This window comes from Antechinus flavipes, chromosome 5 (assembly GCF_016432865.1).
Source record: "Antechinus flavipes isolate AdamAnt ecotype Samford, QLD, Australia chromosome 5, AdamAnt_v2, whole genome shotgun sequence".
In the NCBI taxonomy this organism is placed as follows: Eukaryota; Metazoa; Chordata; class Mammalia; order Dasyuromorphia; family Dasyuridae; genus Antechinus; species Antechinus flavipes.
Window position 1 is genome coordinate 289,248,109 of NC_067402.1, and position 14,499 is coordinate 289,262,607.

Genomic DNA, 14,499 nt, shown 5'->3' on the forward strand with positions numbered 1-14,499 from the left:
TTTCCTTGTCCAAGGTGTGCTTGGGTCCCCTGAGTAGCTCCCTCCGGCCTGGGGCGGGTGGAGCAGAGTCAGCAGGGCCAGAAATAATGGTCAGTTGGCCCTGGACCTCTCTGTGTCCCCGCCCGCTGGTGAGCGGGCGCGTGCCCAACACACAGGCACGCACGCGCACCTCCCCTCCCCCCAGATTTCAACCAAGACCCATCCCTTTGGGGTGTCTCATGTACCTGGGTCACACCAGCACCAAGCAGGGCACCCAAATTCATCCTTCCCAGGCTTCCCCTCTTTAGGAAGGCTAGGTTGGGGGGAAGGGCAGGGTACCCGCTTCCTGCCAGGCTCCGGGAACCACCCACCTGAACCCTGCATGCTGGCAGGTAAATGCTGAACCTCACCACCGTTGTCAGGGAGCGTTTAGGACGTGCCTACTATGTGCCCAGCACATGAGACATAGCAGATGGAGCACGGGGCAGGCTGGCTGGGCTAAAGACTGCCAAATAGTTGAATCCAGGGGAAGTTGGGGCGGGGAGCAGTCATTATAGAGAAGAACCTGGGACTGAGGCAGGCCAGACTGGCGAGCCAGCGGGGGATGCTGCTGGCTTGAGAGGAGACATGGCAGCTCTGTACATTCAGCTGAGGGGCAGGGAGACCCTAATGGGGAGATTTGGAGACTCAGTGAGGGGGAGGGGGAGGGGGCCAGAGCAGGAGCTGGGGCCTTTGGAGCTGGCTGCCAGGGGGAAAAGGTCAGGCTTCCAATTTTAAAGGGCCCAGGCCAATGGGGGACTAGAGCTCAGGGGGGTCCTCTGGGCCTTCTCCCCACCAGTGATTAGCCAAGGACACTCAGTGACAGCGAGGGACCAAACCCTCAGCCCGCTGGCACTTGAGAGGGCGGCAGTCACCCCAGGGTCCGTTCCCAAGGCTGGCCCATGGTGCCTTTGCTTTGTTCTAAGGTCACAACAAGGGGAGGGGGCCGGAGGCTGGTACTGAGGGGAGAGCACTCACATTCGGGGCCACCTGCCCAACCCTTATGCAGCACCAGTTCTGCCCCCAAAAATCCCGAAAGACCTCAGCATCTGTCACCACCAAGGAAGGCGCCAGCCCGATTTTTACCAGCAGCAGCAGTTTTATTCTGGGGATGGGCACGATCAGGGGTCCATAGGAGTCTCCTCACGCCCACCCATTGGCTGTGCCCTGCCCCTGGTGGGCTTGCACCTGGCAGACTCCAGGGATGGCTTCCAATGGCAAGGGAAGTCCCTGGGGAAGGTGCAGCTCCAGAAAGCAGGGCGGTGGCCACTCTTTGCTTGGAGAGGGTGGGGCGACTGGCGCCTCCATGTGGCAGTAAGTAGAGCCAGTCTCCGGCTTGGCGACTGACCAATCTGACCGCCACGGCCAAAGCCCAAAGAAAGGTGGCGGCCACTGGGGGCCGGCGACTCAGATGGGGGCACCTGGGCCCGGCTGCCAGCACGCGGGGATTCCGAGCCGGGAGGCAGGGGCTCCTGAATCCAGTCCAGCTTGTGAGAATGGAAGCCAGAGACAGGAAGGGACGTGCCCAAAGTCACAGAGTCAGAAAGCCGGGCCAGAGCCGCCCCCCTTCCCTGGAGTCTGACAGGGGGCTCCTGGCTCCTGGGCACTGGCTCCAGGCGGGCCGAGGCCAGCACACCGGCCCTTCTGTCCCTCTTGCACTCGGGCCCAGGCCGCCAGCCCAGGGGAGTTCTCTGATCACCTCTAGCTGCTCGTCCACCACGAGAGAAGCCCCAGGCCTGGCTCACTGATGGATCCCTGCAGGGGAAGAGAAGGGGGACTTGCAGCCACCACTGGGCCAACTCGGGCCCTGTTCTCCAAGCCCCTACTAGCAAAGTGGCCCAGCCTCCCACAGGTACAGGGTCCCCACCAGCGTTCTCACTGGCCCTGCAAGACCGGCAGTGGGCCTAGGGGGCCAAGTCCCCTGCCCCCCCTTCCCCCCAACCGGCTCTTCACAAGCCAGACACCCGGGGCACATGCTGCCCCCAACCTAGACCTCCAGGCTGCTCCCATCAGAGCCCATTATGTCCTGGCATTCCCAGGCCCCTAGGAGTACATCTGGGATCTCTGCCAGCCCTTTTCCCTTTTCTCACGAGAATGAGCCCAGGTCCCCCCTTTGCAGGCCCAGGAACGGGAGCCGAACCTTCCTGTGAGAGGGAGCTCAAGGGCAAGTGGCTTGGCCCTCCCGGAAGGAGTGCCCTGGTCCTTTATGGGGGGGTGCACCCAGCCTTGCCCCCCATTCCCCCAGACTCCCAGCCCCAGCTCTCACCCCAAGCGTATACGGGGCTTCCTTCCTGGGGGCCTCTTCGCTGGGCGTGGAAGTCGCGGCAGAGCTGGGCCCCGTAGGCGACGTGTCAACAAAGCTCTCATCCACCACCCGGAAGCGGATCTCCTCCCCGGTGTCCATATAGAGGTCGTGGGCCCCCTCTTCTGTCTCGTATTCCCACACCCACACCTGCTCTGCCTCGTCACTGATTAGGTGCAAAGGTTAAGGGGCTCACCCTGTAGCAAGCAGCCTGCCCTCACCACCCCCCACCCCCACCTCCACCTTACCAAGGTGCCCAGGCTCAAGGACCCGGCCTCGGCCTTCCAGGGGGCCAGATCCAACAGGCCACACCATGGGGTGAGGGTCAAAGTGCTTCCCCAAATGTAAAAGTGAGACCTTGGGAGTCAGTGAATGTCCAAGCTCAAGGCAAGCTTGGAGGTCTCCGCCCTCCAAATCCCTCATTTGCAGGTGGTGCACACAGGTGGTGCCTAATTAGTGCTGTTCCTCGGGAGCCACTTCCAGAGCTTCCCTCCCGCTGCCCAGCTCATGGGAGACTCAGCTGGCACCGCAGAGGGAGGGCTGCTCCCAGTCGGGGCTCTCAAACCCACCTGTACCCTCAGAGTTATGGGAGGATTCCCCAGAGAGCTACTGCTAATGTGGGTTCCAGCCCCCATCAGAAAGTCTACCCTACCCCAGCAGAGCCCCTTCTCATGGGCCCCAGAAAAGGCGACCAGGTTGGACCGGGCAAGATTCCCGGACCCCAGGGGCCTGCAGAACCCTTGTGGCCGTGCTGCCCCCCGGCGACAGCCCCTGGCTCCCTCCAGAGAGGCGCTAGCAAAGTGCAGGAAGGATACAACTTGGCGGGCTGCTGCAAGGATTCTGGGGGGATGAGGATGTCATCAAAGAACCCTAAAGAGACTGAAAGGAAGGGGGGATATGGAAAGGCCTCCAAGTGCCAGCAGTGTCTGCCTGCCCCCAGCTCTGGCACAACTACCCCCTCTCCCCCAGGTTCTCCCTTTCTGGAAGGAGTGACCTGAACCTGCCTCTGGGCCAAAATGGCTGTTCGTACCCACCCCTTCCCCCGGCCTGAGCTCTAGCCACAAGACAGTGGTCCCAAGTGGTCCCAGGAGCCTCTTACCATGAACCCCGTCTGGGCTGCAGCCTTTGATCACGCCAATCAGAATCTCGTCTAGAAAGGGGTGGAACACCACGTAGCGGAAATGGACTGCAAAGAAACAGTCAGCCTTGTGCTGTGTCTGAACTCTGGGCCTCGGTCCCTCCATCTTCTGTACATCTGTCAATCTATCCTTCTCCCCTTACGTCCATCCATGTCAGTCTGTCTTTCCCTCCTCCCATCTGTCTATCCATCCATCCCTCCCTCTATTTCCTGTCCACCTGTAGGTTCATCCCTCCCCATCGCCTGTAAATCTCTTGTCAATCTGTCCCTTTCCATTTATGTCCATCATCCTTCCCTCCTCCCATCTGCCCATCATCCCTCCCTCCTCCCATCTGTCCATTATCCCTCCCTCCTCCCATCTGTCCATCTGGACAGGGAGAGGAGAAAATATATTCTAAAACAAATGTCACGTTTCAAAAAGCTAGGAATAAAACTTTGTGACAAGGACATGCTCAGCACCCTCCCTTAAGCGGCCGGGGCTGGCAGAAGGGCGGGTGGGGAGGTGGGCAGGGCAACCACGGCCACTGAGCTCCCCCGGAGGGGCTGAGTGGGGAGCCCCTCATCATTAAGCAGGAAGCGCTTTCCGCTGCCACAATGGGAAGGCTTATGTTGCTGAGGAGAGGGCATTTACCTCCCAGGGAGCGGAGGAGATGCAAGGCTTGGGAAAGAGGGCACACAGAGGGCATTCACTCACAAGATGGAAAAATCCTCCGGCCCCCTGCGGCCTGGGAATTGGGAGGGCCGGAAAAGCGCTGGGCACGCGGAGCTCGCCCTGCTGCTCAGGGGCCCTTTGGCGGGGCCACTCCCATGCCAGCTTTGGATACTTAGCCTCTGGCAGCCTGAGGGAGGGATCCCAAAGCAGAGGGGGAAGTGAACCCCAAAGAATAGGGCAGGGAAAGGTGAACCTCAAAGAATAAGGCAGAGGAAGTAGACCCTAAAGCACATGTTAAGAGATGGTGGATCCCAAAGCATACAGAAAGGACAGGGGATAAGGTGCTCCCCAAACAAAGCACTGCCTTGGATCTTGGACTTTGGACGCCTATGGAGGAGCTAGGAGGAAGCTCCCGGTGCCCAACTCTGCCCGCGGCTGCCGTGCCCAGCTCAGCTATAAAATGACAGGGTTATTCTCGTCCTCACTGCCCAAACTCCAGGCCTAAGTGAGCACTGAAGGCTCTGTGTGCATCACTGGGCCCTCAGGAGGCTCAGCTGGTCCAGCCCAGATCCCGGGTGGCGTCAGCAGGGGCACCTTGCGCCAAAGCGCAAGCTCTGTTCCAGCCAGCGTGGCAGGGAGAGCCCCAGATCAGGAAGGAGGCCATTCTGGGAGCTGGGGGAGAGGAAATCAGAGGCCTGTCTGGGGATTCCAGGAGGGAATGCCCAACAACCGGGGCCTCAGCCTGGGCCAGGACAAGGGGAAGGGGGATGCCCACCTTTGGTATGGGACGCGCCATCCCCTGGGAACACGTAGGCGTCCTCTAACTTGGTGATGTCATACAGGCAGATGCAGAGCCCCACGTTGTACACAACCTGTGGAGGAACGCTGATTCAGCAGCGGGGCAGGCTGCAGGCCGCACGCCTTGGGGCTAGGTCTCTGCCAGCCCCACAGAGGGCTGAGGGCCTTGGCCTGGAGAGGACTGAAGGGCCAGGCCGGAGAGGGCCTGTGAGCCAGGCCTGGAGAGGGCTGAAGGGCTGGGCCGGAGAGGGCCAGGTCTCAGGCTGAACCTCAGGAGCACAAAGACAAGGATGAATCACACCCGCCCTTGCGGCATCCTTGGTTCAGGCCGCCATTGCTCCTCACCAGCCTCCAGCCTCTCCTATTCCCTGCCTGCCTTCGCTTGGTCAGCTGCCAAAGGATTCGCTTGCACTCGAGCCTGACAGTGACACTCTCCTGCTCAACAAACTGCCAAACAAACTCCCTATTCCCTCTGAGATCCAGCAGGAAACCCTGCTTTGGCCGCCAAAGCCCCCGGCCACATTTCCAGCTTCTCTATGCCACCCTCCTTGTGGTCCCTCACACAACGGGCACCCCGAGTCTGAAAGGCACCTTCCCCTGCCCCTCAGAACCCCCTTTCCGACCCCCTCCTGCAAGTTCCTTCCCTCTCAGAAGGCCTTCCATTTACACTGTGTGTCTCGGAGGCCTTGGGCCTTTCTCTGCCTCCCCAGCACCAGGCACCAGGGTAGCACACAGTAGGTGCTTACTAAATGCTTGCTGCCTGACATAGATGGTTCGTGCCCTTGAGGAGCTTTCATTCTTGAACGTAAAACAGGACATCCAGAGACACACAAAGCCAACGCAAGAAGTCTGGGGGGAAGCTGAGCCCCGAATGAAGCTTCTAAGAGGCCGAGGGGAGGGAGGCCACAAGCCACGTGACCACGTACCCCTGGATGGAGCCACAAAGCCCCAGAACCAGCCTGGGCCTCACCTTGTTGGCCAGTTTCTTGTTGAGCTCCTCTGCGATGGAATCATTGAGCTTCCTTTCAAACTGCCACGGCGGGATCCGCACCGTGTCCACCATCTCCACCAGGACAAACATCCTGGAGCGCTGAAGCCAGGCCCTGGAAGAGAAGAGTCCCGAGGGAGGCTGAGTGTAACCCCAGGCCGGGCTCAAGGAGAAATGAGCCTTATATGGCTGCCCCTGCAGCACTGCTCCCAAGGCCCAAGACTCCTTGTGTTCCCAAGGCCCCAGGACCTCCTGCTGCTCCCACAGTCCCAGAATCCTCTGCTGCTCCCACAGTCCCAGAATCCTCTGCTGCTCCCACAGTCCCAGAATCCTCTGCTGCTCCCACAGTCCCAGAATCCTCTGCTGCTCCCAAGGTCCCAGAATCCTCTGCTGCTCTCAAGGCCCACGGCTCCCTGTTGTTCCCAAGGCCCTAGAACCTCTTGCTGCGTCCAAGGCCTCAGAACCTCCTGCTGCTCCCACAGCCCCAGAATCCTTTGCTGCTCCCAAGGCCCCAGGACCTCCTGCTGCTCCCACAGCCCCAGAATCCTTTGCTGCTCCCAAGGCCCCAGGACCTCCTGCTGCTCCCACAGTCCCAGAATCCTCTGCTGCTCCCAAGGTCCCAGAATCCTCTGCTGCTCTCAAGGCCCACGGCTCCCTGTTGTTCCCAAGGCCCCAGGACCTTGCTGCTCTCTGCTGCTCAGGACCCCTTGGTGCTCCCAAGGCCCCAGGACAGGAGGGAGTATCTGGTCCAATCTCCTCCTTTTACAGATAAGGAAACTGATACCCGGGGATAAGTGATTCAGCCAAGGTCACACAGCAAGTCAGTAATAGAAGACCACAGATTGGGGGGAGGGGTGCAGCCAGGCCAATTTCCTTTTTACAGATGGGGAAACTGAGCCCCGGAAGCCGGCAGGGTCCGGCCCGAGACGAGACAAGTCTAATGGGGTCACAGAACGCTGGGCCTGGGCTGGCCCTCCAGCCCAATCCTCTCTCTTTACAGATGGGGAAACGGAGGGGGGCCCCGCAACCCCACAGTCACGCACCAGCAGCCACGCGCCCAGGCCGGCCTCCACCGCAGCAGCCGCAGCCGCCGCCACACGCCGTCTCCAGGAAACAAGATCACTTCTGGAAGTCGGACCAATCAGAGCAGGCTCAGCCTCTCTTTCCCGCCCCCCAACTTCCGCCACTTACTCTCGGCGTCCGAGAAAGGAAGGGAGCATGCTCAGACTCCTCCCCTTTCCAGAAGCTCCCCTCCCTCTAGAAGACCACGCCTCTAGATGCCCCGAGTCCTGCCCACTGCCCTCAGGCTCCGCCCCCTTCCTTCCCATCTTCCCTCTGCCACTCATCCCTCAGCATCTATTAGGCGCCCCCTAGGGGCCCCGCCTCTTGCTAAGTGCTGGGAGAGGGCCTTCCAGCCTGAAACTGACTCAAGTGTCACTTGGGAGCTATGTGGGCGTATGAGCTGAGCAGGAAGGCGCTAGAGCGATGCTTACGGAGGGCAGGGCCCCTGCTGGAGACCCCGGGGAGGCTGCTTCTGCTCGCTCCCTTTTTTCCTTCCCCTTTTTAAAGCATAAATTTTATTGATATATTTTGTTTTACTTTGTAGACTTCCCATCTTATTCCTGTCCCTGTGTAGAAAACCATCCTTTATTTAAAAAAAAATTTTTTTTAAAGAAATAAAAGAAGAAAAAAACAGTAAGTTTTCTCTCTGCGTACATAAATGATTTAAAAAATACTGACAATATAGGCAACTGTCCCCAGCTGTGTCTCCTCCCCACGTCTGCAAAGAAAAATTTATTCTGGTATTTTTTTTTTTTTTGGAAGGAAGAGATGACAGCCATTTATTAAGCACCTACAGTGTGCAGGCACATCCTCCGCTTTCTCCTGAGCAAGGCAGGAAATTACCTCACCCTCCCACCAAGACCTCCCCTCCTCTGGCCTGGCCGGCAGTGGCCTTCCGATGGGTGGGATTCACTGGTTCATAGCCTCAGCCATGCTCTCGGACCTGACCTTTTGAGCAACTTCTGGTTTTTCCCTTTTGTTCCGATTTTTCTCTCCCAACATGATTCATAAAGAAATAGGTTTTTTAAAAGTTAATCTATATGTATAACCAGAAAAAATAAAACAAAGAGTTCCTTGGCTAACCCTAAAACTGAAGGACTGTGAACTGGAACAAGGGAGCAGAAGTTCCTCAACTTGAACTTGCCCTATTTAATCCAGGAGAAGATGGAACCAAGAAATCCTGAGGCACAAGACCACAAGGCGGAGAAGCAAACCTGGACAGTGCCTTTAACTGTTCTGTGAGATCTGTGGGCTGTGTGGGGTCTAGGAGAAGAGGGACAACTTTCTGTCAACCAAAGGTTCTTTCCTTCCTTGGGGAGCTTCAACTCTAGGATGGTACTATAAGGCTAAGGGAGTGTAGAGGCTTCTGGGAAAGATGCAGTTGATAGAACAAGAGTAGCCTGACCTAAGAGCAAGCCTAAGTCCTTTCCCTTCTCTGAGAGAAAAGTGGGGGCTCACTCAACTTAGTCCTCTGGGTCTACAAGACCATTTAGGTCTCTGGGAAAGGTGAAGGGAGGCTCAGTACAGAGAGAAGGGCAGTTATGTCGATGAGTGATGGACTCAGCTAATCAATGAGCACTGATTATGTGCTTACTGTATGCTAAGTGCCATGCTAAGTGCTGGGGATACAAAGAAAGACAAAAGCCATTCCAACCTTTGAAAAGCTCGTATTTGAATAACATGAAAATAACTAATCCTCTGCATTTTTGGATCAGATTAAATGGACTGTATTCAGTAGAGGTCCAGAAAGGTCAGCTTCAGGTCCTCTTCACTCTCACCCTAACACACCCATCTGAGGGCGTTGCATAGAGGATTTCAGCCCTTTGGGAACTGGGAAATTTGCTAGATATCAGAAGACTACTGTGCTTTGGGGGAATAGACTTAATCTCTTTAGATATTAAGGATAGGATTTGGGGTCAGCACGGTAGTAATGATGGAGGAGGGTTGGTGGGTGGAGGAGGGTAGCTCTACACAAACCTGTGCCTGTACCTTGCCTGATAGGATGCATTCCATCCACCTCACTTAGCATTTGTTGCTCAAACCTCACCCCTTCCTCCATCCTGCACCTGCTCTGGGTATCCTGGTGTCCAGAAGGAGTCTGCAATCGGACGTAAGATCCAAATCCCATCTCTTTAGCTGGGGGAGCTTGTCTGGAATCATCCTGGGTCCCCATTTCCTCATCTGTAAAAAGAACCTCGGGTTGAATGACCTGCAGCCCCGAGTCTTGGGATCCCGTGGCACAACTTCAAAGGGTTGGCATCTCCTACTCCCACTTCCTCCTCCGGCCCTCCACTTTCCTCACTCATACCTTAATGAGAAATCTGGCCCAACGGGTTTGGAGCTGCCTTCAAGTGACTCAGGATATTTGAGTGAGCATTGGGGTGTTTGTTTAGCATTATCCTAGAAAGGCACTGGAGCGGGGGAAGAGGACAGGTAGAATAAGAAGGGCAAGACACGGGCCCCTTCCTTTCCAGTTGGGGAACCAAGCCAGAAACAATAGGGGACCAAAAAAATCAGAATATCATGAAATGCTAAATTATTTGGCTCACAGGGTAAGGCTCCACGACCTTTTCTGCCATGAGTAGAGGACTTGGGACCTGAGCTGGACCACGAAGGATGAGGAGGGTTTGGAGAGGGGGAGGACATCCTGGGCAGCTGGGTAGCATTATGGAGATCACAAGAGCCTCAGCCTCATTTTAGATTGCCTATGCAAGGGCTTTTCGAGCCTCCAAGCGCGAAGCTATTATAATTGTGAAATCATTATTGTTGTTGTTATTATTATTAGTGAGAGACAACATGGAGTCTGGCAAGAAGGCCAAATGACGTCTTACTATTATTTAAACTCATCGATACCATGAGTTCCTGGTTAATGCCCCCGAGGTTCAGGGGGAACGTTTCCTTTCCTGCTACTTTGTCACTCCTCCTGCTTTTTTTTCATCCCCCTTGCCTATTTCTTGGATAGATCCCTTCTTCATGAATTTGAAGGCCATGTTGTCAACCAGGCCTAGTTCGTGCTTGCCCAGGGACTCAGGTCAGGAAGAAAAGGAGACACCGGCAGGGGATTTAATTAAAAAAAAAGAAGTTTAATTAGTGAGAGGATATTCTGCAAGGACACAGCACACTATGGCAGACTTAGCTCTTGTCAGCAACACAGCGATCCAAGACAATTCCAATAGACTTGAGATGGAAAGATGCCATCTGCATCCAGAGATACAACTATGGAGACCGAATGAGGATCGACGCGTACCGCTTTCACCTTTTTTGTTTGCTTGCTTTTTCTTTTGTTCTGATTTTCCTTTCATAGCACGACAAATACAGAAATAGATTTAAAATAATTGTCCATGTATAACCTATATCAGATTGCCTACTGTCTTGGGAAGGGAGGAAGAAAAAAATTTGGAATACAAAAAATCAATATTAAAAACTATCTTTACATATAATTGGAAAAAATAAAATAATATTGAGAAAAAAAAGAATGGGGTCTGGGAGAGAGATCTGAAATTTAGTTTCTGTTTCCTCCCCAGCAAAGCACAGTAGCCTCTCTCTGGGCTCAGTTTGTCCATGTGAGGCAATGGAGTCAGTGAGCTTGGGAGGGCCCTGGGACTCAAACACCAGCTCTGCTCCATCCCCCATCCAACATACTCAGGAGATCTTGCAGAAATCACCTCCCTTGGCTGGACCTCAGTTTCCTCCTCTGTATAATGAGGGGTCGGCTACTGTGACCTCCAAGCTTCCTTCCAGTTCTTGCGCTTGGAGAAGGAGGAGGAGTGGATGAAATGGCTCTTGCAGCTCTGTTGAATCCCATGAATCTGTGACCTGGACTTAGCCGAGATTGGCTTTTCAACTATGGCTCGTTGTGGCGAGACGGAGCTCTAGCTCAGTGGTCAGTGACGAGCATAAGTGATGGGAAGGCCTCCCCTGGAGACAAGGGCTTCTCTGCTCGATTCTAAGTCTTTCCACTGAAGGGGGAGCGACTTTGCTGCCCTCGGCTGCAGCTGGAAAAGAAGGGTACTCATGGCTATGGATCAGTCCCATGTGGGGAAGGTTTCTCTCTTGGCTCTGAAGGGTGGACTTCGGGACCCTTCTCTCCTGCTCCCTAAGGAGGCAGAGGAAGGACCCTGAAATCTAGCTACAAGTACATAGAATGTCCAGGCAGGAGAGGTCAGAGAGGGAAGAAAACTAGACGTGGTGGATGAAGCACAAGGAATAAAGGGGTGAGGGGTGGGAGGCAGGCCTGGCCGGAGATGCTGGATGTGGGTCCTGAGCCCCCCGCCCCAGCATCCCTCAGGAAGCTGCCCAGTGGCAAGGTCTGGATCTGCTCACAGAAGACCAGGTTTCATGCATTAGAGGGAAGGGGTCTGGACTCTGGTCCCAACCAGCTGCTTCCTCCCAGGTGACAGCTTCAGGGCTCCTTTGTCTTGTCTCTGAAGTGATGACCTCTGAACTTGTTTTTATTGATTCTTCATTAAAAAAAAAAAAAAACCTAGTATTTTATTGGATGCGTTTTAAAGCACGGTTCTGACAGGGGGTCCTAGGTCTCATCAGACATTTCCAGGATCCCTGACACAAAAAGGCCAATATCTCGTGTCGGTATCTCCTGGGCGCTTAATAAGCGCTTACCGATGGGCGACCGCTGGAGAGATTGCTCTGAGACGTTCCTCTCTTGGCTCAGGGCCTTTTCCAGGCCCTGCCCTGGCTGCGCCCACACTGTTTCTGTCACCGAGGAGCTCTTCCTCCGCATCCCATGGAGCCAGACAGTCTGGACCAGGCCTCCCTCGCCAGACTCAGACAGAATTAATGCCGGATGAAGCCCAGCATTGACATTTAACCAGCTAGAAACTCACTGGGACCCTGGGGGAGGAGCCTGGGCCGTGGCCCCCGGGGGTGACAGCTTGGGGTTGGGGAGAGGGCTCCGGGCCTGGCACTTCCCTCAGCGGGCGAGCGCCCGCATGGGGAGCCGCCTGCAGGGAGGCGAGTCAGCATCCCTTCCACGAGGCTGCCCCGGCCCTTTGCGAACCTGGAGCCCTCGTTATTATCCTCATTACAGCAGAGTGGCCGGCACACGCCTGCCCGGGTCAGATAAAAGGCAGAAACGTGATGCGGGCATTTAAGACCCGAGCTCTGGGGCCGCTCGGTGGTGCAGTGGTCAGAGCCCCAGCCCTGAAATCAGGAGCTGTGTTCAAATCTGCCCTCAGACACATCCTGGCTGTGGGACCCTGGGCGAGTCACTTAACCCCAACTGCCTCAGAAAAACACAAACAGAAAACCCGAGCTCCGGCTGCCGAGGGAAGGATATTCTCCCCACGCCAAGCCTCCCAGCCTCCTCCTGGCCCGGCAGCCCCCAGCCCACATCGCCGAGTCGCTGCCTCCCCCGAGACCCCCCCCCCAAGCCCCCGGTCCCAGGATGGCAGCTGGCTGCTCCCACCGCAGTGCGCGGGGGCCCCAACGAGCAGATGAGCTTCCTCCTCCTGTGCTCGGCACCAGAACGGCTCGGGCTCCCTCAGCAACCTTCATTCATGGCTCTGAGACGCGAGGCCTCCACGGGCTTCCTGTGGCCCTCGGGGAACGTCCGCTGTGGGGGCTGGGGCGCGGATGGAGCTGGGTGGGAGGGGGGCCGCGTGGGCCAGAGCGGAGCCCGGGGGGCCCAGGCTTTCTGCAAATGGGCCCGGCCCCCCGACTCCTGCCCCGGTCAGGGCGCACCGAGAGCACTGGTCGCCATCCGGGGTGACCAGCGAGGTGAGGGAGGGCAAAGCCATGTCCTCTGAGGGACATCTGAAGGGATGTGGGGAGTTTCACCTGCATGAGAGGAGCCTTCAGGGCAGGGCCACCTAATTACTGTCCTCCAGTCAGAAAAGGGCTGTCCTATGGAAGAAGGATAAGCATTTATTAAGCACCGAGTGTGTGCCAGACACTCTGCTCTCCCCCGAGTACACAAAGAAAAAAAAGGGACTGCCCTCAAGGAGCTCACTATTCAGTAGGGGAGACAACACGCAAACAGCTATGTCCAAAGTGTGTGTACATATGTATGTGATAAATAGAAACACACACACACGATAAGTAGAAAATAGCCAGCCGGGGGAAGGCTCCGGAAGGAAGAGGTTTGGGAAGAGTTTCTCGTGGAACGCCTGGGACACCAGCAATGGCTCCGTGAGGAGAGAGCGAGAGCGCTCCAGGCCACAGGGGATAAGGTCCTGAGCCAAGAGGCGGAGGGTCTTAGAGCAATTTCTCAAGCATTTATTAAACTCCCAGTGAATACAGACATTGTGTTAAATGCTGGGGATACAGATGAAAAATGAGAGTCTCCGTGCTCCAAGAGCTCCCCGCTCCTGGAAGGATACAGGATGTCCCTAAATCCATAAAATCAATGAAAGAGTAATTACCAGAGGGGGGTATGAACAGCCTGGGGGGGATCCGTCCTAGAAGGAGGTTCTGGAGATACTAAGGGGGAGGATGTCAAGCATGAGGGCGGGCAAGCAGGCCCAAGGGGAGAGGGGCAGGGGATGGGATAGTGGGGGGGGGAGGTGGGGCAGGTTGGCCAGGTGGGGAATATCCAGGGGAGAGAAGTTTGGGAGCCACGACCAAGCCACCAAGGGCTTTCGACACCCGGCCAGGGAGTTCGTGTCTGATCTCTGGAGGTAACAGGGAGACCCAGGAGCTCCTAGAGCCAAAGAATGATTGGGTTAAAGCTGGGCTCAGGAAGAGCATTCTGACAGTCTGGGGAGGGTGGATTAGAGACCAACTGAGTCCGGTTGAGAGGCTTAGGCGTCCGGATGAGGCAGGTGACCAGTGTCAGCAGAGAGAAAGAGATGGAGAGGAGAGATGTTGCGGAGGAATGACTGATGCTACTTAGCAACGGATTGTGGGAAATGGGGGAGATTTTGTAAAGAACATCTTTGGTTATAAAACTGGGTACCAGGGAGAATGGGGATACCCTGGACGGAAATAAGGATGTCAGTTAAAAAGAGGGCTGGTGTAGGGAGGGACACATTTCAGCTCAATATAAAGGGAAGTTCCTTAAAGTTAAGGTGGCCCCCCAAATGGCCCGGGCTTCGTTGGGAGCCGTGCAGGCCCTCGGAAGTGGCGACTGCTCGGTCCCTTATCGGGAGGGATGTCACAGAAGGGACCCCAGTTTGGGAACGGGTTGGCCCAGAAGTCCTCAGAGGCCTTTCCAGCTCAGAATATCTTTGATTCTAGGATCTGATGCCCCAGATAAGTAAATACAGGGTATTGTGCAGAACAAATACAAGGTGACTTCAGAGCAGAAGGCACTAACCCTTAGGAGAGGCCCCCTGAAGATATTAGTTCTTGCTGGTCCCCGAAAGGGTCCCCAGTGGTCCAGCCATGTCTCCTTAGACCAGCCACAATGCCTTAGAACCAGTGGTCCAGCTACAGCATCTTGGACACAGTGGTCCAGCCACAGCATCTTAGAACTAGTGATCTAGTCCATGGCTCCCTAGACTCAGTGGTCCAGCCACGGTGCCCTGGACCCAATAGTCCATCTTCATGAAAATGTTTCAGAACAGACGATTCTGCCCTGACGC

General features: G+C 55.9%; 1 protein-coding gene across 1 annotated transcript; it reads right to left on the minus strand.

Moving 5' to 3' along the window:
• Positions 1 to 1,097: 1,097 nt before the first annotated feature.
• Positions 1,098 to 7,236, minus strand: POLR3H (RNA polymerase III subunit H). The gene is made up of 7 exons (XM_051962200.1): positions 6,940 to 7,236; positions 5,879 to 6,011; positions 4,886 to 4,982; positions 3,420 to 3,506; positions 3,136 to 3,199; positions 2,285 to 2,486; positions 1,098 to 1,773 (listed from the first exon to the last, which is right to left on the minus strand). The coding sequence occupies exons 2-7, from the start codon at positions 5,987 to 5,989 to the stop codon at positions 1,720 to 1,722; spliced, it is 615 nt and encodes a 204-aa protein (XP_051818160.1). The 5' UTR covers positions 5,990 to 6,011; positions 6,940 to 7,236; the 3' UTR covers positions 1,098 to 1,719.
• Positions 7,237 to 14,499: the final 7,263 nt, after the last annotated feature.

What these genes read in the sequence shown, in the direction of transcription:
- POLR3H (XM_051962200.1), bottom strand. Translation starts at nt 5,989, where the DNA reads ATGTTTGTCCTGGTGGAGATGGTGGACACGGTGCGGATCCCGCCGTGG. An exon ending in ACAAGAAACTGGCCAACAAG is followed by an intron (nt 4,983 to 5,878) that starts GTGAGGCCCAGG and finishes GTTCCTCCACAG; the next exon opens with GTTGTGTACAACGTGGGGCT. An exon ending in TTGCAGCAGCCCGCCAAGTT is followed by an intron (nt 2,487 to 3,135) that starts GTATCCTTCCTG and finishes GCACCTAATCAG; the next exon opens with TGACGAGGCAGAGCAGGTGT.